The sequence below is a fragment of the Python bivittatus genome, unplaced genomic scaffold (assembly GCF_059951505.1).
Source record: "Python bivittatus isolate LINGU-HERP-01145 unplaced genomic scaffold, Pbiv_v1 ctg000980_np1212, whole genome shotgun sequence".
Taxonomy (NCBI): Eukaryota; Metazoa; Chordata; class Lepidosauria; order Squamata; family Pythonidae; genus Python; species Python bivittatus.
This window is the reverse complement of record NW_028277125.1, coordinates 53,134,150-53,159,884: the sequence shown is the minus strand read 5'-3', so window position 1 is coordinate 53,159,884 and position 25,735 is coordinate 53,134,150. Positions and strand designations below refer to the sequence as shown.

Here is a 25,735-nt window from a genome sequence, read left to right as displayed (position 1 = left end):
AGAATAAATTCAGGCTCTTGCTCATCACTAGATTAAAACCTATCTGCTGGTGCTGTTTCTAAAGTGTACACATTTCTATTTGCATAGAAGAATACAACATTCTTCTTCATTCCCTATCACAATATATGAACTGTTGCTGGGGAGACAAGGGTATTTTTTTTTCTTATGGCCTTTCAGTCTTATCAGCATTGGTTTTGTAAAAGTTCAAGTCATGGAAATATCAATCTCTCATTCTCCTGGAAAACTGAGAGGCTGACGTAGGAAACGATGGGAAAAATACTTCCATCACCATATTGTCAAGCCTCCTAACAGTAACCCAAATAGCTAGATTTTCACAAAGTCTCATTCACCAAATTTATTGCAAGGAAAAAGGTGATAGGTAAAAGAATCTTTGAAACTTTAGCTTCGTTTTAGCAAGGTGTTAAAGTGAGTCCTCTTTGATACCTTTGATTCTCTGTCTTTTCATTTAAGAGGGAGTTGGCTAGCCATGTATGAAATAAGAACAGAATCTTGTTCTGCACATTTTGGAAATGTCTATTATTGTTCCCAGGCTCAAAAAATTCCATTATACCATGTATTTGAAACTTTCAATCTTTAAGAGGGCTTATACCTAACATTTTACTGCTGTTGTACTCAAATTCCAATCTTGAAGAAAAACACGTGACAGAGAGGCATTTATATTCCACAATTTAGCAGTGCTATCGCACACAAATGAACCTGAAAAGGATCTCTATTTAAAACTGAAATGTAGTATTTAAGTCTATTTAATTGGATAGGCAACAATTTATTAAGACATTGACAGACCTGCCTTTAAAACAATGTCCTGATAGAGTGTCACATCTCACAAAGGAGAAAATTTAGCCACAAATCTGGATTGTCGCACAGCCAACAAAGAAAAGCAATGGTGTTGCAGTGCCTGGTGACTGGATGAAAGAACAGGCATGTCCACAGCAGACTTGCCAAGCCGATTGGTGCTGAATAGACCACTGTCCCTAATCACACCATCCTGAGGCTTGTCGCCTTAGAATGTCTCCAGCGGGGCAGGGGAGCACGGTTAGGTCAGAAGGAAAACCCCATTCCAAATCAGGCCAAGAAAAGAAAGAAAACTCTAGGATGCCTCAACAACAAGCTCAGAAGAAATGGAGGCAAGATGATGAGGCCATGTCTGTCAGAAAGAGTAAGGCTTCTTTGGGCTGTGACAAGCAGGATGAATCTTATGATTCATATTACTGGAACAGTTAAGCCCCTGTCCTCAGATGCACTTTCATCAGCCTAATAACTATAAAGGCTCAGGATCATGATGTTTATAGTCTAACACATTGGGGAGGGGAGGGGTACCAGATTAGGGAAGAAGGTTATATTCCAGTCTAATTTAGAGTCGATAGCAACTTTCTGTTAAGCGTTCTATTTGCATTGCATCATTAATTGCTTGGGAATTGTTTAACCGAGAAGCAATATAAAAATGGTATGAATAAATAAATAATCAATCAACCTACATGCATTTGTCTCAGGAGTATTAAGAGATATTTTCTCTTCCCACAATAGGAGAGAAAAAATACTGACATTGGTTCCATAACTCACTACACAAAAAGCAGTGTGCAGCTGTTCCCCTCTGGAAAGTTCCACTGCGATGTTAGTAAAGACTCAATCTCAAGAGTACACAACAATTGTCTAAAGTAGCAAGCTGTAGACACAAAGGCTTCTGTGTGGGCTATAAACCTGATAGCGCATGGAAACCTTTGTGTGTACAGCTCTACACATGAAAAGTCCCTGTCACAGACAAGAGCACTGTATTCATGGAGACATGACTTTCAGTATTGTCACACCCTGGCTTTAGAACACTGCTCCTGCTTCTTGTGGTGCCAGATATCATCTCCTTTGCAATGTCTTTATAGTGCTACTGTCTCCCATTTTAAGAGGTACAGGTAGGTCATGATTAAATCTGTGATAGATAGCTGCCAAACAGGTAACAGGAGAGCCAGATTTTCTTATTGTTTATTTACTCTCATTTGCATGCCACCTACTCATACAGCTCTCAGTGGCCATTTATTTGATTAATTTAAAAAAAACAGAAACATGCTTCCCTATTTATTTATTTATTTATTTATTTATTTGATTTCTAATTTCTTATTGCTCATTGGTCTGAGAGGAAAGCTAACACCATGCCGTACAATTTGTTGAAATGTTCTCCTTGATAGCATCAGGATGGTACTATGGTCCAAGGATCCATTGTTGAGCTAATGTTGGGAATCATTAACAAAATCCTGGGTTTTTTAATCCCATGAAAGCAAGTCATTTGGAAAGATCGATTAGCAATTATTTAGTTGGCAGATCTCTGACTCCAGTACAGAATATGTGTGGGAGTAGCATATACTGTGTGCTATAGCATACGTCCTGAATTTTTACCACAGGTAAAAAATAATAGGTGGCCTGTTGGTGCACGTTATACAGCCTGAGAATCATTTTCTTATTGTAGGTCACGTATATCTACTTTTTAAATATATGAGTAACTTACAAACCTGTTTGTGCTGCTCTAAATAGCAGTGACATTTTCTAATAAACGCGCCTTTATCTAGCTGGCAAGCGCCCAAGTTTACTCTAGCAAAAACTTTCCATTTTCATTTAAATTATGCATGGAAACCATCATCTGGTGACCAACACCTAAGACTGCTATGATTCAGAGGCGAACTATGATGCATAGTTTGGAACCTGTGTCATGCCATTTATAATACTCCATTACCAATATTCAGAGCTTCATTTTTGCTTACCAGATTTCAGGTGTAGTACCTTCTAGCAAGCTTTAGTCATCCAATCCTGAGATGGAACATATCAGTTTCTATGATATGGACATCTCTTGATGACAACAGACCAGTTTCAAATGCAGACACTTCTACTACACAGAAATAATAGCTATAAATATAGGTAGACTGAGAGAAGTAAAGCTTGAAGTAAATGAAGCCATGACAGCTAGCAGATGTGCTTGGTCAAAATGTTACTATTAAATCAAAAGTATTATTCTTTTAGCGATTGGGGGCATCACTTAATTTTTTTGTAGGGTGAGAGGTGCTATGATCAGGACAAAGATACGGAATGAGAAGGGCCACATTTTGAGGGGGCAGGATTTTGTGGAGATAATTTTATAGTGTTGCATTAACCCTACCATAGGGCTTAGAGTTTCCATGCATTTAATACATACCTCAAAATTGCCACAAAAAGGGCCTCAGGCACTATGTATGATCCCAAGATGCTTGCTTAGACCATACTAGGACATATGTTATTCTTAAGTTTCTTTAAAAAAACCAGGTTCAGATGTAAAATAAATAAATAACATCAAAGTTATACCAGTGAAAGTGGAAACTCTGATACTCTATTGAAGCAAGGCATACCTAGTATTTGGCCTCCAGATCTGTTCTAGAAATCACTGGGATGCCCTAAATCCCAATATAGTATATGAACCAAGCTGGATTTCCTTTTTACCCACAGATGTTTCGTTAAGGGAACAATTCTCTTTGAAAGGCCCTGTCTGATCTCCCTACCACATTACCATACCCAATCACTCTCTAGAAACAATGTCCAGATTTATACAGGGCATTGGCTGTTGTGAGAGATCTTGCATGTCACGTTACAGACTTACAATCCACCCCTCGGTGAATTAGTGATAGCTCTTTGTCATGCATACAGTCAGAAACCCCAGCATTTCCCTCTACTGGATACAGAAAAGGTTTGGTCTTTTTAAAGTGAGCAGAGAAGTCTGTGAAAAGAGACTGAGTAAGGGAACTTCCAGAGGAAGAAATGGCAGACTGAAGACAGATCCATGAAAAGCAGACCCAATGACCATGGCAAAGAATGAAAGGCTGGTGAACAGACTGGCTCTTTGAACCTCTCCAGACAAACTGAGGATGGAAGATCACCCACAAGGGCTCCAGACAGTTGCTCCTCACAAGGAGACCACAAGACAGTGGTCTCTGGCAGGTTTTAAGCACTAGGAGATGAGGGAATAGCCATCTTGCTCAAACCATGATCGGCGCCTTTAAAAGGACACTAAGTTTGCATATTTCCTTTTCTATTCACATTCAGAAATTGCTTATTAACTATTTTTCAGCTATTAGAAAACTTTGGACCAACAAGTCTGAAAACACTGGGTGAGTCTGCCTTCAATCCTTAATGAAAGAAAATTTTAACAAGCTGGAGAACTTAAAAATGTTTTGAAATAAGCAGCAAAAAGCTAATTAAGACTTTGATTTTAGAAAGCTATAAATGAATTAAGGGTCCAGATAAATTTGAAATAAGATTTTGAAATTAATTATAAATAATCCTTCCCATGGGAAAGTTGACTTGTTCTGAATTTTTTTTAAGACATAAAAGAGAGAAACAATTTTAAACATTGGACACTAGAGGGAACTGAAGATTTTAATAAAGGAGAAGAATACATAATTAATAGCTACAGAATGATTAATAGCTACAGAGTGATGCAAAATATTATAACATTGGAAATACTCAAGGATACTTTTGAAAAATGGAATCAGAAATTAATATCAACAATGTCAATAGCGATGTTTGCTTCTATGGATAGACTGTGTCCAAAAGATGTTTTGGAAGAAATGGCAGAAGAGAAACAAGTTTTATGTGACAAGACAGAGACTGAGTTGGCACTGAAAGTGGATCTACAAATGACAGACTACAAGAATGACATGGAAAAAGATGTTTTATTGGACATACAAAAGAAATCAGTTGATGCTTTAAAAATCAAAAGGGAATTACAAATAATAAACCAAGAGAGTGACCTAGATAATTATTTTATATTAGATTTACAAAAGAGGTATGTTAAAGCTTGGATGAATCTTCAGAGAAGGAGTAAAAAAAGAAATGAAAAGAAATCAAGTTCTATGACATTACTTGAATGGACTAAAGATTAAGATTGTTAGAAGTAAAAGGAAAGAATATAAAGTTGGCTTATTTGATCAAGGTTAAAATAGATATGTTGTTATTTCTGGCAACCCTTGATGGACTTTTGTTGACACCAGGACTGAAATGATGATGCTTTATGGATTGGTTTATAGATAAGAGATGGGACATGGGATGAAGGCATCATTGATTGTAAATTAAGAGGAGGTAAAAAGTTACTCAAATTGTTTATACTTCTTGTAGTGAAGGTTGGAAGTCACTTCTTTATATATTTCTTTTTCTTTACTGTATTCTTACTTTTCTTACTTTTCTTTCTTTCTATTCTCTACATTTTTTCTTTTCTTTTGTACTTTTTACTCTTTCTTATTCATTCATTCATTCATTCATTCATTCATTCAATTTGTATTAGTTTTTACTATTGCAATTATAATCTTTAATAAAATTATTTTAAAAAGAAAGAAAAGAGACTAAGGAATCAGGTTTTCATCTCCCTGCCATTCCCAGTAAACATTTGAAATCTCCAAGAAGCTGGAAAAATCCAGGAAAACTGAAGGAGATGACTATTTGCTTCAGGACTGTAGAAATAGTTGAAGCACGTAGACAGGAATTTTTACTAGGTTGTATTTCTGTTTTATGTGAAATGCTAAGTCTCATTATCTTTTTTGATATTTGTTGTGAAACTGTGTTTACTTTCAGCCTTCATTCGTATTTCAGGCTATGTTCATGAAGACATTTTGTGTTTAGAATCTTCTTGTGAATTGCAATAATAGTTTCAAATCTCTACAGTCTTTTAACAGACATTTTGCGCAGAGAGCTCTTTATTTGTTGCAGGCCAGAATACAGTATGTTCTTTTGGATTTATTTTCTTAACTATATAATATATCTGGATTTTAATACTTAACGTTAAAACAGGTTTTTTTAGCTTTTATCTTTTTAAAAAATAAAGTTTGATTTTGTTTATCCCTTTTAAGATTGTTTTATCTCCTATAGGAGGAAGGGAGGGCTGAATCACACTTACACCTGGTCATATATGGTCAGAAGGTGGCACCACAGACATTTTTTTTTAACGTTTACAGTTTGAACTTTTCATCATCACCTGAAAGTTAGCACAGGGTGAGAAAGCCCTATCTCACCAACACCAGGTTAGAATATGGATGCTTTGAGTCACCCCATGGAAGATCAATGGTGGCAGCAAAAGCTAAAGTCACTACTCCAAAGCAGGTGGTGTAACCAAAGCATGAGGACCCGGACAACTTCTGAGAGAAGAGTTTTGCGATCTCCAGCCTTCCACTCTGTGGTCATAAGCAATCACTATAACAAGGTTCATCCATGATCCAGTATGCTTTCTGCTTATTTATAACACAGGTGACTTTTTGAAGCTGCAGAAACAGGATGACAACTGGCTTTTAAGGAGCAAGGGTTGGAGAACAAAGTTTATCCAATGCTTTGTTCTCTTTTAGATAAGCACTGATAATCAAAGGTACTGAAGGTCCCAGCAAAACTTAGGTCATCAAAAATTTCAAATAACTAATCAGCAGCAAAGGACAGTGTGAATATAATAAGACACCTACATATATTCTCTGTTTCAGGAGAGAGCATGAAATATTAGCAGTTAAAAGAAAATGGAAAAGCATTTTTAATGGAAATGCCAAGTTTATGTCTTGAAAGTTCATTACACATAACATATTCAACATATGTCTTTACTCATTACAGAATATGTTTCTAAAAAAGGCAACCAGATAAACCTCAGCTCTCTTGCAGCAGCATGGAACTGGTTTTCGATTGTTGCTTTCTGCATTTTTAAAAATCTCCCCATCCAGTGTACAGCGTTGGGATATCCTCATGGTCCTCTATCTAAGTACTATTCAGGTGCAAACGTGCTTACCTTTGTCAAGGTTAGCCAAGACTGCCAGATGCTGCCTCCTATTGTGACAGTGAAGATAGGACTGCTCTATTCCCTGCTCAAACTCAAATAAATAGCCAGATTTCAAAGTGTTGCCTTATCACCAGGACCTATTATCATAAAAGTGGAAAAATAGCTCAGTTGGAAATGTCAAAAATAGGTACAGTTTTTATTAATTGCAATGTCATTTTCATGGAGGACAGTTAAATAAAAAATGGCTCATGAGCTCTAGCTACACCCCTTTCTATTTCTGTGAAAATACCAGAGTACACTAATTGTCACAATTTTAGAAAGGAACAGTCTTTTGTCTTGAATGTATGTCAACTGTTATGAAAAGCTGGTGTTAATGCAATCAGTTAGTACAGGCTAGAATCCAAACACTTATTCCTATTTATTCAAACTATTTTGGCTGAAGGCAAGACACTTATTTAAGCATTCTACTGCAACTAGATACATCTGTTAGTATAATCATAAACTCTAGAGGGAGAGATGAGTCAGATAGGCTTATGTTTCTTTGGCTGACATGTTCTAACCTTTGAAAGTGAAGTTTATTTGGTTCAGATAGAATTACTCTAGAATCAATCTGTAATGCCAGAGCAATTTTGTAATGCTCTGTCCCAAACTGTCTTGAGTTGCAAACACATGCTCATTAATTCCATGGTTTCTAGTAAGGTCTAGTTTTGTCCATATATGAACTACTACTTAACATGCTCAAAGTTATGGTTTTATTAACCTTAACAAAATCTGAATGTGGCCCAAATGTTTGCTCCTCTTCAGAGATTAGGATATGATCCCTTCCCAAGAGATGAAAAGAAGACATTTCTTGAGATTTCTAACAGTATTCTGCTATTAATGCAGATAATGTTAAATGGTGGTATACCTGTATATGCTAGGTGGAAAAGATAAAGAAAGGATCCAGATAAACTATCAAAAGAGACAGCAAAATGCAGTGCGATTTCAACCATTTGAAAGGAACTGTTTGATTACATGTACCCCTACATAATATGCACTGGCTTGTCCTCTTAATTTCTCTTATAGAAGGAGTGGTCTCAGCCAGCCTTCCCCAACCTGATGCTCTCTAATCGTATCCCATAATTTTCAAAGGCCCTGGAAATATACAGAGCAACAAGTTAGCCTAGCTTAAGACTTACAGATGTGTAAAATGTTTTGATCTCAACCACAAAAGTATTGTTTTGACTGTTCGGAGCCTGAAACCAAACACATGTATTTTGAGAGAGTCAAAGAGAACTGTTTTGTTCTTGGCTGTTTCAAGAAGCCTACAGAAGTTCTGACTGTTCCAATCACTGTGATGTGATTGTTGTTTTGTGACTTGTGACTGGGCTGATTTTGTTTCAGTCTTTCCCCAGCCTAGCCAGTACAGCAGCAAAGAACAGCCATGTCCCTGTGGATTCAAAAAGGTGATGGGGGTATGGAGTGTTCAGAGAAAAGAAGCAATTGGCCAGATAGAAGAAGGCTGCATACACCTGCATGCCTGAAGCTGGCCTAGTTACTAATGCTTTCTTAAAAAACAAAAAACAAGCATTGCTATGGGGAAGTTAGAGTTCGGGAAAGTAGGTTGGTGGGTCTCATGGGTATTGTCTTGTGCTTTATTCTGCAGCCTGGTAAGGCAAAGAGGTGCATGCATGTACATGCACTAGTCTGCTTTATACACAGGTGGTGCAGGTAAAGTTGGATAAAAGTCAGGAGTCCTAGCAGAATGTTGGTTTGACTTGTTAAACCTCATTACACTTGTGTCTGCTTTTAATGTTCATATTATTAATGCAATTAAGGAAGCACTAGTAGCCTTTTTTTCCCCTTTTCTTTCTTTGCAAAGAGTAGCCACCTGATTTGTGTGCAAGAAAGCACAATGTAGTTGTTTTTTTAAAGGAGAAATGTACTAATTGAAAGGAATGTAAGAGTTTAGCTACTTTCTTTGTACTGCAATTTACTGCCCAACTGATTCAAAAGGCTTATTTAGCGAAATTCTAAGAACATCTATTTGTTGTTTATGTTAGGGGGAGGGCAGGCTTTTTTTTTGGAAATGCTAATACAAACAGAGTTTTCATTTAGTAAATTGTGTTCCCTTTATTTCTTATGGTGATTTAGAATAGGATTTAGGTTTTCAGAAATGTTTTTTAAAAGCATGCCCTGGGCCATTTTTTTTTGCAATTTGAGTGGTAGGTAACATTCAGTATGGACTCCATCCCACCTATCCTTGTGGCCTTGGAATAGAAAGCAAGGAAGCAACCACTGATAGCAAGTTCTTGATGTTTTCTGCATTCCAAATGTAGTATTAAGGAGGGAGGCAGGGCTGACTAAAGTTGAAACGAGTGCATGGACCTGTATCATAGCACACTGGTTAAAGTTACTGTTTTTTTCCCACAGGTTTGAGTTCTTTCCCTATTGAGGACAATTACAGATCAATATGGACCAGGACAATTTCACAAAAACTCCAACATCTTGGCTTTTCCAGGGAGGTGTTCTTAATGATGGGCTATAAGTGAGCACTCAGGGCATTCAAACAATGTGTCAAAGACCTGGAAGCCCAACTTGACCAGTCTGCTCTACCCAAGGATGTTTTTCTGAGCCAAACCAGCATGATACTTACAGTGGTACCTTGGGATACGAACTTAATCCGTTCCGTGACTCTGGACGTATCCCGAGTTGGTCATAACCCGAAATGTTCGTTAGTAGAGGCGTTCGTAACCCGAGGTACCACTGTACATAATATAACCATCTCCAAATTGTGAAGAGCACTAGCATTAGCAATGTTCAATGCTCTCCCCACAGCAGTTTTGGAGGGCTGATACAAGAAAGTTCCCTATGAGTTAAGATTGTTCCCTTGCAGACAAGTCCTGTTACACCATACCCTCTACAAGATCCAAAGATCTGCTCTATAACTCCTTACCTGATAAAAGACCTGGTAAATTCTGATCTCTTTTATGTACAGTTGTTATCAGAACAGTATGATTTACTCTCCTTGAACAAAGCCAAATTTTGTTATGCTACTTGTAAAACTGGACAGACTTCTACTGCCGATCAATGAACCCACCACCAATTGTAGTATTTTGTACCCTGTTCTGTTCGGTTCTGTTTTTATTTTATTTTTATTTCTTAATGTGCTTCTGTCTGTAATTCTGGTCTGTGACCATAATAAAAATTCTATTCTTGTTTCCTATGGCTGGAATATTCAAAACATTTCATTTTGACAAAATACAGAATGCTGTAGACATTTTTAAATTTGCTCTGATGGTAGATATCACACTGGAAACAATTCAACAAAACATTTTGAGAAGACTGAAAGAATGAATACAGTATTTATATTATGGTCACTGACTAGAATTGCAAACACATTAAAAATAAATATAAAGTAAAAACAAAACAAAACAAGATAAAACATTACAATTGGTGATGGGTTTGTCAGTGGATAGTAAAAGTCTGCTTAATTTTACAGGCAGTATAACAAAATTTAGTTACATTTGAGGAGACTGAATCATCTGATAACAACAACTATACATAAAAAAGAACCGAATTTCCCAGGTGTTTTACCAAGTAAGGAGTTATAAGGCAGGTCCTTGAGTCCTTATAGAGGGTACAGTATAAGCAGGACATGAGCTGTAGTTTCAACAGCCCCTTGTCCACAGGGACACAGTCTCAGCTCATAGGGGAGTTTTTTGTATTTGCCCTCCAAAACTGCTGTGGGGAGAGCGTTAAAGCATGCTAAAGTTAGTGCTCTTTGGAATTTGGAAACAGTTATGTGGTGTAAGTATCTTGCTGGTTTGTAAAAAGGGGATTGACTGCTGAGAAAAACATTCTTAGGTAGAGCAGACTGGCCCAAGTCTTTGATACGTTGTTTTAATGTGCTGAGTGCACGTTCATAACCCATTGTTAGGAATGCCTCCTGGAGAAGCCGAGATGTTGAAGTTTTTGTGAGATCATCCTGAATCGTATTGATTTGTAATTGTCCTCAATAAAGAAAGAACCCAAACGTGTAGGAAGGAACAGTAACTTCAACCAATGTGTTATGACACAGCTCCATGCACCTGTTTCGACTTTAGATAGACCTGCTTCCCTCCTTAATACTACATTTGGAATGCAAGGGGCTACCTGAAATATAGCCCTTAAGAATTTAGATTGGACCCTTTCAAGAGGAGTAAAGGAAGTGTAAGGTCCTAGCTGGGCACCAAAAAGTAGTTGTGTACGAGCCTTAGCTGAATATACTGTAGCTTCAGTGCTGCTGCAATATGCTGTGCTCCTCTGGTGAAGTGAAAAGACTGAATTGCGGCCACTGGTTTTTGAGCATTTTGTATGACATAATTCTGGTGTGCACTGCATTTGGTGAAGCTATGGAAAACCATGCCCAAATATTTAAAAGATGTCATTTGTTCAACACACTGGCCATTTATCTTCCAGGCGTGCAGTTTAGGTCTCTTTGCAAAGATCAGGATCTTAGTTTTATTATAGCTGATTTCAAGTGCTTCCCCAGACAGTAATTGGCCAGAGCATTCAGAGCGCATTTAAATCCACTTAATGTTTGTGATAGAAGTACTATGTCATCTGCATACAACAAAGATGCAATATGTCTGTTTGCTAGTTTTGAGAAGACTGTTTTAGTTCTGAATATATTATATTTAGTTCTGAATATATATTTATATTCAGAATATATTCTCTGCTTCCTGTCTACCCCTATAAAGCATTCATTTAAAACAATTCTATTGATAAGATACCAAATTCTGAAAAGATCAATATTTATGATACACTTTTAACTGGTAATAGGGATGGCAAAATGAAACCATATCAATATTTTCAACCAGCATAAGTGGGCAGAGAAGTCTAGGTTACATACAATATTAAGCATAAAGCGACTTGTTTGGATTTTGTCACTTTAATATGCCTCTTTTAAAATGCCAACTGGGTTTGCACATCATGTTAAGACATAATATGGTTTTATCCAGTTTTAGATCAGCTAATTAGCCATTTTGCCTTTTTTAAAGCATAGTTTATGACTTACTGTAGCATATTGTGTAAATCTAATCAAATTCTTGCATTCTAGTCAGTAAACCATGGTTAAAATAAACTAACTGAATGTATGAATCCAGTCACAGGAACATGTTTTTGAAATGGCTACACACATTATGAAAGTGGAAATGCTGAGGAATGATAAAAAATCAAGCGGCCAGATTCATATAATCATGCATATAACCATCCACCAACTGACAGATGTCCTTGATTTGTTCTCTTTTGATGGAACACAACAGGAGTTTTAAAGCCCTTAGGATTTATACAGCTGTGCAGCTGTAGGATGATTTTGTTTCTGGGAATCTAAGGTCACATACTAGCAAACTGGTTTCATGCAAATCCACATTAAAGAATCCAGATCTTGCTACTAAAATGGGGTCTGTGCTTCTCTGTAGTGATAAATGATTGGTGTATCAATAATTGTATTATTATGCAATAAGTGTATTAATTATGATTAGTATACAATAAGTGTATCAATTACTGTTATGTAATTGTTCTCTTTGAAATAAGACATAGACACTCCCATATTTGCAACAGATTCATAGAACCCCATACAGGTATTCCCCAGTATAAGAATGAGTTCAATTCCCAAGGTCTGCCCTTAAGTTGAATTTGTATCTAAGCCAGAACAGTATTATATAATACTGTATAAGTAGTATTGTATAATTAACTCAAACCATTGTGTATTTAACTCAAATCATTGTGTATATAGCTCAAATTTTACTACAATAGGCTCCATTCTTAACTATGGGTCATCCTTAAACTGGGCGTCCTTAAGCCAGGGGCTACCTGTATTGTGCAACGCTATCATAATTTGCTTATAAACAATGATTAATAGGTTACAGGTAGTCCTTGATGGCTTGCATTGGGGTGGGTCCTTGGCTAACAACCAGTGAAATTCACTTAATGATGGCAACAGGGATTGCCGGGATTGCCGCTGTTAAGCGATGTGATCACGTGATGTCTCAATTTATGACTGCATTGTTTAGCGATGGAAATTCTGGTCCCAGTTGTGGTTGTAAGTTGAGGACTACCCATAACAGTGAGTTGTCTATCGAACAGATAAATTATGTAAGGGCAGGTGCTGGAATTAATTCAGTTTAGCATATGAAGAACAGAAAGGCATATTTTTGCTATAGCTCCTCATATAGTCCTGTGGAAAGTACTTGAGGTTCTTCCTTATTCTGCTGCCTACAATCCCTGAGGTAGAAATGTGCAGCTGAGACTGGGAGGCTATCTATGGCTTCTAGCTTTGGCTATGGCTAAGAAAATTGCCAAAAATTGTGGTTTGAAATCTAAATGAAATAAAATTTTAGTTGTCCATCTTGGTCCCGACCTCTGTTTCTCAATGCGCCACTCTAGCTTGCCATTCAAAGGTCAGTTACTATCCTCAGCCCAGGAAAAGTTGCACGCCTCTGCTTGACTGGAGATGAACCTGAGATCATGGGCACATCAGGCACCTATTGTAACATTCCCTTTTGTACAAGCTTTTTGTTTTTGTCTAATCTTTCAGGCCTGTCTTAATGGTTTGATTCAACAGGAAGAGGGGGTGTGTTGCTCCCTGCTGTATTAGGAAACCTACTTTAGCAAAGCAGATGAGCTCATGTCAGTGATAAGATCTGCAGTGATTACATGTATGGTAAGGCATCCATTTTATTTAAGGTTTTAAGCATGCAGGTCTTTCTCCAGGTAACTGGCATAGCTTCCATAGCATGCAGTAGAGAAGGAGACAGCCAGCCACCTGCCCACTGTGCTGCACAGAAAGGACAGTAGGCCAGTGCTCAAGTCACAACTGAGTGCAAACAAATCGCCTCCAGCTTTTGAACTGCTGGCAGCAGCTGCCCTTTTAGGTATATGCATGAAAAAGAAACTTGGAAATCACTTGTAAGTTATTTGCCATTTGTAGATACAATATTGTGCTTTTGAACTGAGAGGAACATGATAACAGCTCTTGAAAATATGTGGATAGTTGTCTGTTAATTCAAAAGTCACAGTTAATAAGCAAGATTCCAAGTTCTCTAAAATTCTCCTTATGCTGGAAAGTCTAAATATGTACATCTTATATATGTACATACATACAAATACATGGCAGGGGCAGAATAAGGCATGTTGGAGTTTGCCCAACAAGCAGACTTTAGGATTTCAACATAATCCCCAGATTTTAATCTCCCCTTGTTTTATTTAACATGCAGTTTGAAAGATTTCTGGTCTAAAAACTTGAATCCTTATTCACAACCTTATAGTGTTTTAGCAAGGTCCATATGGAAAAATATATTTGCTGTATGACTTGGACAACCTATGTACATGTGCAATGAGATTAACTTTATAGTTATTCCGGTCCCAAGAATTAAAGGAGATAAAATTGGGGGGGGGGGGAGGGAGAGAATCCTAAAGTAGTTCTTCCATAAATTAGCAAACTGTTGGCACACGGTTCAGTGCACCAGCATGCATGAGCCTTCTCCAACATGATGGTGTCCAGATGTACTGGACTACAACTCCCACACTAAGTTGGGGATGATGGGGGTGCAGTCCAATACATCTGGGGGTGCAAAGTTACAGAAGACTGCACGAGGCACTTGCTTCCAATGCATTTTCCAGGATTAAAATTCAAGGATGCTGAAACTCGTTTAATGAGAGTGCTCTTTAAGTCAAACCCTCTGTAGTCAGGACAGAGTTTCCAGACCTTAAAAATACGGGCTGCGAGAGGAAGTAAAGAAAAAGCATGCTTGCTTCTTCATCGCTGTTCATAATCGGACTACCGTAAATCTGGAAACGCCGCCCGCCCCCCAAATCCCTCAGCTCCGCTGATCTCTGCGCTACCCCGAGGGGAGCTGCGGGAATGAGGTGGGGCGTTCGCCCAGTTCCCGGAGGCTGTTTCAAGCCTTCGCGCAACGCTGCTTTCCTTGGGGCTGGGGCGACCACACGCGCAGCACCTTTTTGGCGCTCGAGCCTCAATCCGCCGCTGCCTTTGTCTGAAAAGAACCAGCTCGAGAGGGGGGCTTGAAACTTACCTGCGCCCTGGTTTCCCGAACAGGTCCCCGGCTCTCGGTGGCTGAAGGGCAGAGCGCATCTGAGATGCGAAGTAAACTTTCCGGGAGGAAAAAGTCAGGGAAGCGCCGGCCACGCTTTGCTCCGGGGTTTTCCTCACACCTACCCCCTCCGCTTTCCTTTTCTGTGGGAGCGCTGGACCGCCGGGCAGCGTTTCTTAGCGCAATAAAACAGTCCCGCGGGGCAGATCGTTATGCTCTCCCGCCAGGCATACCGAGAGCGGTTGCCATATTCCCTCCCTGCAGCGCTCTAAAACTCTTCCGATGTCTGGATTTCCCCAGCCTGGACCAGGAGACTGCGGCAAAGATGCCTCTTCCTAGACTGGGCTCCGACTCCCGCACAAACTTGCACCCGCTTGGGGCGGGGGTCAGAGGGGTGTTTCCCTGTTCTTACCCTTCCAAGGGCCCGTTCGGTCATGTTGGACAGGCTGAGTTGGTGGGAAGGACTTTAAGCCTCCGCCTCTTCAGAAAGGCGGCAAGTGCCAAGGAAATTCGGAAGTCGATACTAGAGGTATGTACCTTTAAGGTGAGGAATGCAGGGCAGGAATGTCAACAACCAATTTACACACCAGGGTCAAAGAGACAGGCAACCCCTCCTGTTTTCCCCGCTTTCAGCCCGGTGGGTGTTTCTTGGTGTGCATTCTTCCTCCTGGTTGCATTCAATCTACGTATTTTAATTGTGCTGGAGTCCTCGAGAAAGAGTGGCTTATTTTACACATTCACTTAATTATTTTATTACACATAGACCACTATTGTCTATCCACAAATACATGGACTGAATTCATACAGGTACTAAGCTGTAATTTCCCAAGTTGTGGTTCATTGAGTAAAATTTGGTTGGTTTTCCACAACACAGAGGAACACATTTTGACTGACGAACCCATCATCACATGAGCTACAGTATAGGCACATCTCCTTAGTATTTGTGTGTACAAAAGCAAGATACTGAGGGATGTTCATTGGTCATTCACATAGCTGCTGCGAACACCATTGGTAAGTGTGATTGCCACTTCACCAACTATTGATGTTTTTCTCAGCAATCTTTAATGGACAACTGTGGCTGGTGTCCCAAATCTGTGCAGATGAAAGGCCAATGATTTATTTGACCAGGTGGCTTTAGGGTTGTAGATCCCAATACACCCCTTCTGTGGCAACATTTCTAAAATGGGCCCAGGAGCTTGCATGGCTCCTATGAGCACATCCATCCTTTAAAATCAACATGAAGATATTTAAGTATTCCAGCTTCAGTGCGGTGACTTCTAGAGGTATGGGGCGATCCAGTTTCAAGAGGGTGTACAGGTGTTCAGAATCACCTCCTCCCCTTCAAAGTCACAGTTTAGTGATTTCCCACTCTGTGCCATGACCTTATTTATTTGTTCAATTTATATAGCCACCCATCTTGATGATTCTGGGCAGGAAACAATAACAAAAATAAATATACAGAAATTAAATTGTAGTGGACTCCTTGGCAAGGGATGCATGGAAGAGGCATGATCAACTTTTCAAGTAGAAAATAAATATTTTGACCAATCTCAACTGTATCTGAGCATTCACCAGGAAAGAATGAGACAAGCAACAGAGTACAATGAGCCATCTGCAGCACCACGCAGTGAAGCAGGTAAAGACAGGTTATCTCCTAAATTGTAAAATATGATAGTGGAAGAAAGTTCTGTATCAGTGGTTGCCTTGATAAGCAAAAACGAATGCCTGTTTTGTTTGTCTACTGATCTGGATCCTTGGAATCCTGAATCAGTTTTAATGGCTCAAGAGCTTTAGCTGTAAAGAGTCAAAATATTTTATCTGGCAGGAGGTGCAGATCAAGGACTGGGACTTTTTAGCAGCACTCATACCCATCTGACGGGAAACCTTTTCTTACAATAGTAGAGGACTGTACAGGTAGTCCTTGTTTAGTGACTGCCTTATTTAGCAACCGTTTGAAGTTACCAGAGTGATGAAAAAATACCTTTACGACCAATTCTCGCATTTACAACCTTTGCAGGTCTGGAAAGCAAAGGAAAGCTAAAGTAAGATCATAAGCTGTTATGGTTTCACTTAGCAACTGCTTTGCTTAACAACTGTTGCTAGCCCCGAATGTGGTTGCTAAACCTGTTATTTTCTTAACCCTATACCACCAAAGAGACCCAAGCAAGGATTCTTTACCTTTTTTCTTTTTTTAAGGAAAGTCTATTCTGGAAGTACAGGCTTTCCCGAGATGCTGCAATATTTCTATTTAGTCAACTAAAAAAAAAAAAAGCATTTTAAAAATCTTTGGTAAGGTATGAATTCAGGCTTTGTGCTGTATGGTACTTGTATACTGAAATAATCTGAATCCAGTCCTGGGTGAAAGATGCCTAAGACCTTTTGTCCTTCTTGTTGAGTTTTAACATCACCAATTTAATTGCTGCAACATATGTCCAGGAGGGAAGGGAAAGAGAAATGTGGGCATAGACAATGGTCAGTAAAGCTACACTTTAATACTGACCTCATATCCAGCATCCTTTTTCTCAAAGATCTGCTAATGTAGTGATGACTGTGAAAGCAGTCCCATGTAATGTTTGGTATGTTTGTCAGGGATTTTTTACTGAAAGCAACATGCAAGGCAGGATAGTTATAGGATGCCTAGGCAAATGCTTCAGGTGTTCAGCTGAAGGTATAAAGGGCTTTATCTCAGTAGGGAATGGATCCACATTCTGTTAGAAATCTGAAGGAGAGCTGCATCCTAAATAGTCTAGATACAGCAGTTAAATTTACATGAATTTTATGTTATTTGCAAACAACACTATGTTGTTATTTAACAGACATTCAGGAATAATGGGAAATCTTTTCCCCCAGTTAGTCTGTTAAATTAAAGGTTCACTGTAGAAGAGTTTGTGCATTTTGGAGACAGGCTTCATTAGAATCCTAGATCATGTTGTACTTGACTAGAGCTCTCATCAAAGTATAGGGTTCCTTTCTGGGGAACACTGCAAGATTATTGCAAAACACAACTTATGAACATACTAGTACTCAGTTATGGATAGATGGGACACTTAGCTGATTTGTTTCCTATCCCAATCAAGTCTAACTTGATTCCTAACTTGAATATCTAAAGTCTATGCTAATACTCTACCTAAGACTGGAGATAATGTAACTATGGCTTTGAGAAGCCACTTGACTTGTGATGGAGAGATTTTGTTTACTATTTCTGGTAAATTCTTAGCAATACAAAAGCTAATGAACTTTTCAGCTTTAAACTGGCTTAATAAAAGTATTGCTTTAATATGGATTGTGTAGTTTTTACCTGCATACATTTTGATTCAATCTGTCCCTTGAATGTCATGGACTTTCTGGACCCATTTGCATTGTAGGTCACGGCATCTGAAAAACTTATGGCACGCAAAGTATGGATGTTTCTAAGCCACACCAAAGTTATTTCATGGCACCCCTTGGCAGAAAAACTAATCTTGCACTTTGGAAGCTCCAAAAGTTACCAACTTAAATTTTAATATGATAGAAGAGATAGTTATTAAACATAGTAAATAATCAAACTAAATCTTTTAATTTAAGTGAAATTCAAATTCAGTTTTTGTCCTGACCCTACCTACTTTTTAAAATACAGCCACATGGCTCATCACTCAAAGGCTAAATGCTGCTCTGCCCCCCAATGCCGTATATCCATTTTAAGGTTAGTGAAACAACACAGCTCCAGAAAGCCAGATTAACAATATTAGTTTATACAGCATATATCTATTAATTACATTCAACATTTGTTACACTATATTTCCAGCATGTGAACAACCCAAATTCACGGTCATAACTTTGAGAGCCAAATTAAAATAAAATCTGAAGAACATGTGGATTTGCCACTCTACCTTAGTATAAGTAAGATTTATAAAACAAAATGCATTAACTCTTAACATTATTCTTGCAACATATGATATTTTTGCAGCATGAGATATATACAGAATTTTATTTTTCCAAAGGCTTTATAATTTCAGGAATGTTATTTTCACCAAAGCGATCTTTCAGGAGAAAATAAATAACCTGTTCAAGTTTCGCAACCTATAAAATAGAAGAAAACCAGAAATTATAATGGAATTGTCTTGCCTCAAGCTAGGTTTTCAGCCAATTTACTGCAAACAGAAAGCATCACTAAGCTATCTAGTTCAGATTACATTTGCTTAATGCTGCTATTTATATCCAATTCTTCAGCAAATAATGAGCCTCAATAACAGAATGCATATTTTCTAAATATTAGTTTGGATGCACTCTCATGCTTATTTTTGCTAATTTCATACTAGTCCACATTTTTATCACAAAAAGAATTAATAATCCTGAAACACAGTGAATATACCTTTTATTGGGGAAAGAACCCTTCTAATCCATCTTCTTTATTGCCTTTAAAACCAATTGATGAAATACACTGAGGGCCTTTTCTAGTTGAAATTACAGGAACACAGTAAATTTTCATTTGGGTACATAATATCAACTATATGATGACCTCTATAAATTCATGTTTTATATTAATGTTTTTTTTTAACTATGCAAGTTATGCATCTGAAAAGACTGATTACTTTTTGTCTTTCAGTGAAGGTACACTTACAGATAAATGTTCTGTGGATCATTTCTATGCAAACAATCTCTACCTGGAAATCAAAAGAATGAATTTCAAGCTAAAACTTACTTGCTTTTTCAACTCTGTACAGCAGCAATCTGTTGTTTTTGAACATTCTAAAAGAAAGAAAAATATATTTAAATTTTTATTCCATTAGTGACAAGCCTAAATGAACGCAGAAATGCACTTCCTATTTTGTAAATTGGAAGTACTCACTACCCATATTTGTTCAGATATATTAGCAGGTTACAGAACATATCTTTCTCTTTCTCAGATAAGCATGCAGGTATTTGTTTGGAAAGTACTTACGATTCCCACTGTTGCTATATTTTGCCAAGTTTTCAATTATTAACTGTTCTGCTATATCCATAACACTATTTTCACTCTTTTTTTGGACAATTACTGGATAAATATTTTGAGTAACTTCTTTCACTGTAATTATTACACTTGCATTCATTAAGAGACTTTTCAGCTTCTCTATTGCTGATATGGACCACTTTCCATCTAGTCCCATAATACCTAGAATACAGAGAAACTCCAAATGTATGCTGGTTCAGAAATTCAGAGGTTTGGTTTCAATCAACTCTATACAGAATGGTAATGTTAGAACCGCTTACAAGTACTCATCATCTTAACTTTATATTCAGCACCAATCAAATAATGGAAGATCCGTCTCTTGAATCCTGCCCTCCCCGGCAATACACCTCAGTGAATCTCCAACACATCAAGAGAATATTTTGCACAGTTTGAGGGCATGGCTAAGGCAAAAAAAAAAAGCAGCAGCAGCAGCAGCATATTCAAGCAAGAAAGTGAACTCTTCCTGAGTCATCAGTTTTAAAGAAAGTTATTTTAAGTTGACACTAATATGTCTGTAACACTAATACAACTTCATGTGCATAACCGCATTGGTAGCACAAATTTCATCTGAATCTAATTTTCATAACTATGAAAGCACACTGAAAAGGGGTACATGGCCTGCCCTCTGGCACATCTCTCTTCATATTTAACATCTGTCTTTCTTCCCCTGTGGTCATCTGGAAGCAGTAAAGGAAAAAAACAACTCAGTATGGTTATTAACTTATTAGATTTAATGTTGAGCAGACATAAGTAACTATATAATGTATAAATCAAGAACGGAATTAAAAACGGAATTTACGGTTTGACAAACTGAACTGGTTGGTTTGTTACCTGCTAAGGAACATTTAAGTATTTGAAATGGTAACTCCAAATAGGGGGCAGTTATAGGTTGAAGTCTAGAAAAAGGCAACATTTCCACATTTCCATAATCAGCATATGCTACTTTGACTTTGGATACATTTATTCCCAAAACGACAGCACGGTACCATCTGTCATCACCTAAAATGGTATGGAAAACAATCAAGACCGAGAAGCTTATCATTATGGACAAACTAATCAATTACATATACCTAAACACTGAAGTTTCTCTTAAATATTGTATGAACATTGCAACCATTCCAATTAAATCAAAAGAAGAGCATGCTACTCTGGTTCCAGTTAGTCTCTTGGATTCTGTTGCTACTAAAGCACTTAATATTTGTTATTGCTCTACTAGCAGGAACTTAAATATAGATAAAAGCAGTTATCTACCCTTGACATGGGGGTTCCATTCTGTGCTATTAAACATATTAATAAATGACTTGAATGAATTATAAAACATTGTCATGAAAATATGAAAACATAGGCATCTATGAGGACAATTTCAAAATTCAGGAGCATCTTGAGAAGCTAAAACAAGGGGGAGAACCTAGCATAAATTTTAATGAAGAGAAATACAAAGTCCTACATTTGCATAGGAAAATCAACAGCATAAAATAGAGGATGGGGTATATAAAAAGCATCTGGGTGTCAAACTGAACATGAGACTATAATGTGGTGCAACTATAAAAAAAGCAAATGAAATCCTAGGCTTCATCAATAGAAATATAGTGTAAAGATGAAGAGAAGTCATTGTTCCTCTCTATTCTGGTTTGGTCAGACACAATCTAGAGCACTACATCCTTTAAGAAGAAAATTGACAAACCGGAGAACTACAAAGATGATAAGGAGCCTGGAAGGGGAAAAAAATATGAGGAATAGTTATTATTAAGTATTGGGTATGTTTACCTTGTCCAATTTAGCCTGAAGAAGAGAAGACTGTGTGGAAACATGATTGCTCTCTTACACTGAACATGGGGCAGAATTTTTCAGAGTTGCTCAAAAGGCAGGACAAAAAATAATGGATTTAAATTACAAGGTACTAGATTCTGGCTGGCTAACAGGAATGGTTTTCTAAAAGTAAAAGCTGTTCAACAATAGAACAGATTGTCTCAGGAGGTGATGGGTTCTCCTTTGCTGGAGAGATTTAAACAAAGACTAGAAGCCCTTGTCAAGGATGCTGTACTACACTGGGCAGAAGGTTGAGTAAGATGCTCTTCAAGTCCCCTCCAGCCCTTACATTCAATAACCTTAGGGAAGAGGAGGTGCTCCACCGAGTCAGCATCTAACAGTAAGTGATGAGACTGCTGGCTGTTGGGCAATAGAAGTATGACTGGGCAACCACTGATAAGCCTGGCCATATCTTAGCACTGGTTGCCTACAGGAGGTATGTCCCCTCATCTTTCCCTGTCTCACTGACAGCAATGAGTGCTCTGGAAAACAGACTGGATCTCTTTTCTCTTGGCAATGTGCAAAGCACACCACTCCAAATGCGGTTTGGCATGCTTGCACTGGTTAAGGAGAATCCTATGCCAGAACTGGAGACCTGTTTATGTTAGAGAAAAAGCACTGGTTGGATAGTCCCATCTCCTCCTCTTGGTTGTGGTCTTATTTTCTGTCTTCCATCTGGGCCACTTTCACAATCAGGAGCACTTTCCACTGGGGAAAGACTGTTCATTACAGACAGACTCTTGGGTTACATATGCTGGCAGGGAAATATTTGCTTCATAACTAAAGGCTTTAGCCACTACACAACTACACTATGAAGTTGGCCTACCCAAGCTCTGCTGTCATTAAGACCCAACTTCTCCTGGAGTATACCTAAAAATGTAAGAAACAAGGGCAGCGCATGACCCAACAAGGTTTTCTCTGAACTTAAAACACTCATGAAAAAGTGGAGACAGCCCTAAATCTTCATTTCTAGGTACTGAGGAGACACACAGTCAAGTGCCTTACCACATTACGCACAGCCATCTGCTGATTGAAAGTAACTTAAACAGTAGTTAGATGGACTTCCACTGGGGGAAGGGATCCTAAGGGATCAGGTATTGGTAGGTAGAGCTTGACCTGGGGTAAATCTAACATCTGCCTCCTCTTCATACTACGATGAAAATAACTAATGATTTTACAACATTTCTCCAGAAAAGCACCAGTGGCAACCTTGATGCCAGATAGGATGATCCTAATGCTTGCCTCCCTGCAGCACCAAGCCCATCACACATAACCATATACAGTTTATGAACAATGCAGTTGATCTCCAAAATTACACCTGACCAATTGCCCTGTGCATATTGGCCCACTGCCCAACACTATGAAACCATGGCTGAGATTCAGCTGCTCAAGTAGCCAACTCTCAATTATGTGGTTATGGCATCACTCGCATCCAGCATCTCACCATGAGGCAAAACCCACTCATATCTCGATTTTTGCCCTGCCAGAAGCGCTGGGAGCAACAGACATCCCCTCATTTTCAAACTCCCCACCTCCATGTGTAGCGGGGAAGAAGTAAGAAGCACCATACATTCCACTTTGCATCAAAGTAAGGTGAAGTGGATGTAAAGTTGGGGGCATGCCGCTTGCAGCAGTCCTGACATTTCTTCCTGTATCAGTGATATAGGGAGGGGTCCATCTATCTGAAGGTGGCACATGAGGTGATCTGTTAATCAGGCAAGCAGATGGAGATGCCAGTATTCGGTATCAATAATCACGCTGATGCCTGATTGTCTAAAGCCATCTTCTGTACATGTTATGCCTGATGTCTTTGAACCACCCTGCCACTTGCTGCCCTAATGCTTAATTCACAATTGCACAAGCATTTTGTTTTGTTTGAGAGCAAGTGCTTTGTTGCTAGTCAGCAACATGGACTGCCCAATGCTGCCAGAGACACCATCCAAGGACACCTGAATGGTGTATGAACAGGTGCTTAAGTATCTCCAAGGCTGAAAGATGCTTTATGTTCTTCCCCTGACCAGTGCTTTGTGATAGCTGCAGAAATTATAGCACAGATCTTCAAGTGCAAACATGTGGTGTTGCCATTCCATGCTACTGCTGAGCACAAAGCATGCTCACACTGATGGTAGTGGGCAATTTGCTGGAACATCTGAGTCACAACTACCATCACATATTCAGATTCAGGAGGGACGGCTCTTCAGACTTATCTTTGCCCTCAGTCCCTAAGCTGGTAATGAAGGGGACTGGACTAACTGCCTGAAGCACCAACACCACCTCTTGGGATTGAGTGGGGGGAAGAACTCCTAATCCAGCATTTCACCCTTCCTCAGCCTTACCTTCCATGATGCCAACTGGTAGCAGTACTGTTGCAGGAGAAGCAGGCATGGTACTAAAATCAAACCTGCTTACCACAGTTGCCTTTCCCCTCTTGACCTGCAAGTCTTGGCTGATCTGCCTACCCTCCTCCCCAACTCTCCCACTTTCTTCAATGAGTTTTTTTGCAGAGGGAAATCCACTTTGGGGAATGTCCCTAACTATCTCTAAGCTGGAGGGTGAAGAAAGGGGAGAAGCTTTAAAGGAAAATAGTTTAAAAGAGAAAAATGGTTCCGCTTAACATATGTGGGCAACAAGTAGTGCTATCAGTGCAAGTACTTATAGAAAAACTAATTGGAAGAATTCTTCCAAACAGGTCATATTTGAGGAGAGATTTATTTTTTGAGGGAAAAGGTTCCTTTAAATTTGGAAGGGCCTAATTCAAAAAGCAAAGGAAGCAGGTAAAGGAAACCCTCTCTCTTTCTAACTGAAACCATCATCCACCGACATGCAATCAAAACAAACTCAAAACAATTTTAAAAAAGAATGGGACTGTTGAGGTTGTATGAGAGGGAAATAACCAAAGAATCAGCAGTATGACCAATCACCACCACGCCAGTAGAAGCATAGCCCAGCAGTGAGCCCAATGGTCTCTCGCAGCAGTTTCTTTCTCCACAGCTTACTCTGTTGCTCTCAGACTGTAGTCACATCCTGAATGGTTTCCTCACTGTGACATGTGCTCCTTAAAGGCCTGCTGATTTGCTCCACCCCAGATAAACATCCATCCAGCCTAAGCCAATAGCAGAAGGGACATTATGGCCTCTCCTATTGTCCTGGCTCAGACAGAAGTATTCAAAAGATAACTTTCTAATTGCAAAAGGTAAGAAAACCATTCTCCTTAATCAAAACAGAACAAAAAACTTAAATAATTTTCTATCCAAAATAACCACATTCTGGCTTGCATTTGAAACAAACCAAACAATCCAGAATTTTTGTTTTTTCCCATGCATGCACTGCTCCAACCAGTTGTTCTGAATTAAGTGCAATTAGCTTATTCTGTGAATTAAAGAGTAAGCATTCTGATTCATTGAAGCTATCTGACATAATACAACTACCGAAATTGTCAAGTAATCAATTTTATTATTACATCTTCACCAGTAGCTATTGGAGTCATGTGTCAAACTACTAAGTATATATACTGGTTTCTTTAAACTACAGCATTTTAATTCCGCTGAGCTTAAATGAAATAAGCTTCAATACAATAAATTAAAATGTTGGTGCTTTCACCTAATCCATGCATCTCTTCTGCAAACTACAAATTATATGTAGAATTTTTATTCTATTGATTCATTCACAAACACGAATTTCAATCTTCCAAGTCCATTCCCTTACCTGAGAACCTGGCACAACAGGGTTCACCAATCTTTGGTTGGAAGATGCAATCATTTTGAGCACTGCAGTATTCTGCAAGTTCAGTCATGAGTTTATGGAGCTTTTGTGGATCCACTGAAATGAAAATAAAATGTATCCTTGAAAACCTACTGTTATAAAATACATTTTAAAAGGCTTATGAAGAACATATCCATGTATCCAACTTGCAAGACTCAAGAATTTTTTTTTGCATATTATTGCTGTCTTGTTTTAGTAACACAAGTCCTGAAATAGTAAGCTTTCAGCTGCATAAGTTTATATGCATTTAAAATGTGTGTGTGTGTATATGTATACATATGTACAATTACATCCTTTCCTGAGAGGCTTTCTTTCTTTTACCCTGGAACTGGCCACAGA

General features: G+C 38.5%; 2 protein-coding genes across 3 annotated transcripts in view; both read right to left on the bottom strand.

Annotated features, from left to right (window-relative positions):
- VWA2 (von Willebrand factor A domain containing 2) overlaps nt 1–15,426 on the bottom strand; it is a 52,656-nt gene extending 37,230 nt beyond the window's left edge. For both annotated transcript variants that reach the window (XM_025172389.2, XM_088132138.1), the window contains exons 1-2: nt 14,839–15,426; nt 6,791–6,918 (exon numbers count right to left, since the gene is read on the bottom strand). The gene's annotated coding sequence lies outside the window, so the exon portion shown is untranslated. The remainder of the gene's footprint in view (nt 1–6,790; nt 6,919–14,838) is intronic.
- Nucleotides 15,427–18,283: 2,857 nt separating this feature from the next.
- The window catches only part of TDRD1 (tudor domain containing 1), a 53,578-nt gene continuing 46,126 nt past the window's right edge, over nt 18,284–25,735 (bottom strand). Inside the window, exons 23-27 of the mRNA XM_088132449.1 lie at nt 25,340–25,453; nt 20,657–20,824; nt 19,778–19,987; nt 19,538–19,584; nt 18,284–18,915 (exon numbers count right to left, since the gene is read on the bottom strand). Of these exons, the coding sequence (XP_087988575.1) occupies nt 18,823–18,915; nt 19,538–19,584; nt 19,778–19,987; nt 20,657–20,824; nt 25,340–25,453 (632 nt within the window). The 3' untranslated portion in view covers nt 18,284–18,822. The remainder of the gene's footprint in view (nt 18,916–19,537; nt 19,585–19,777; nt 19,988–20,656; nt 20,825–25,339; nt 25,454–25,735) is intronic.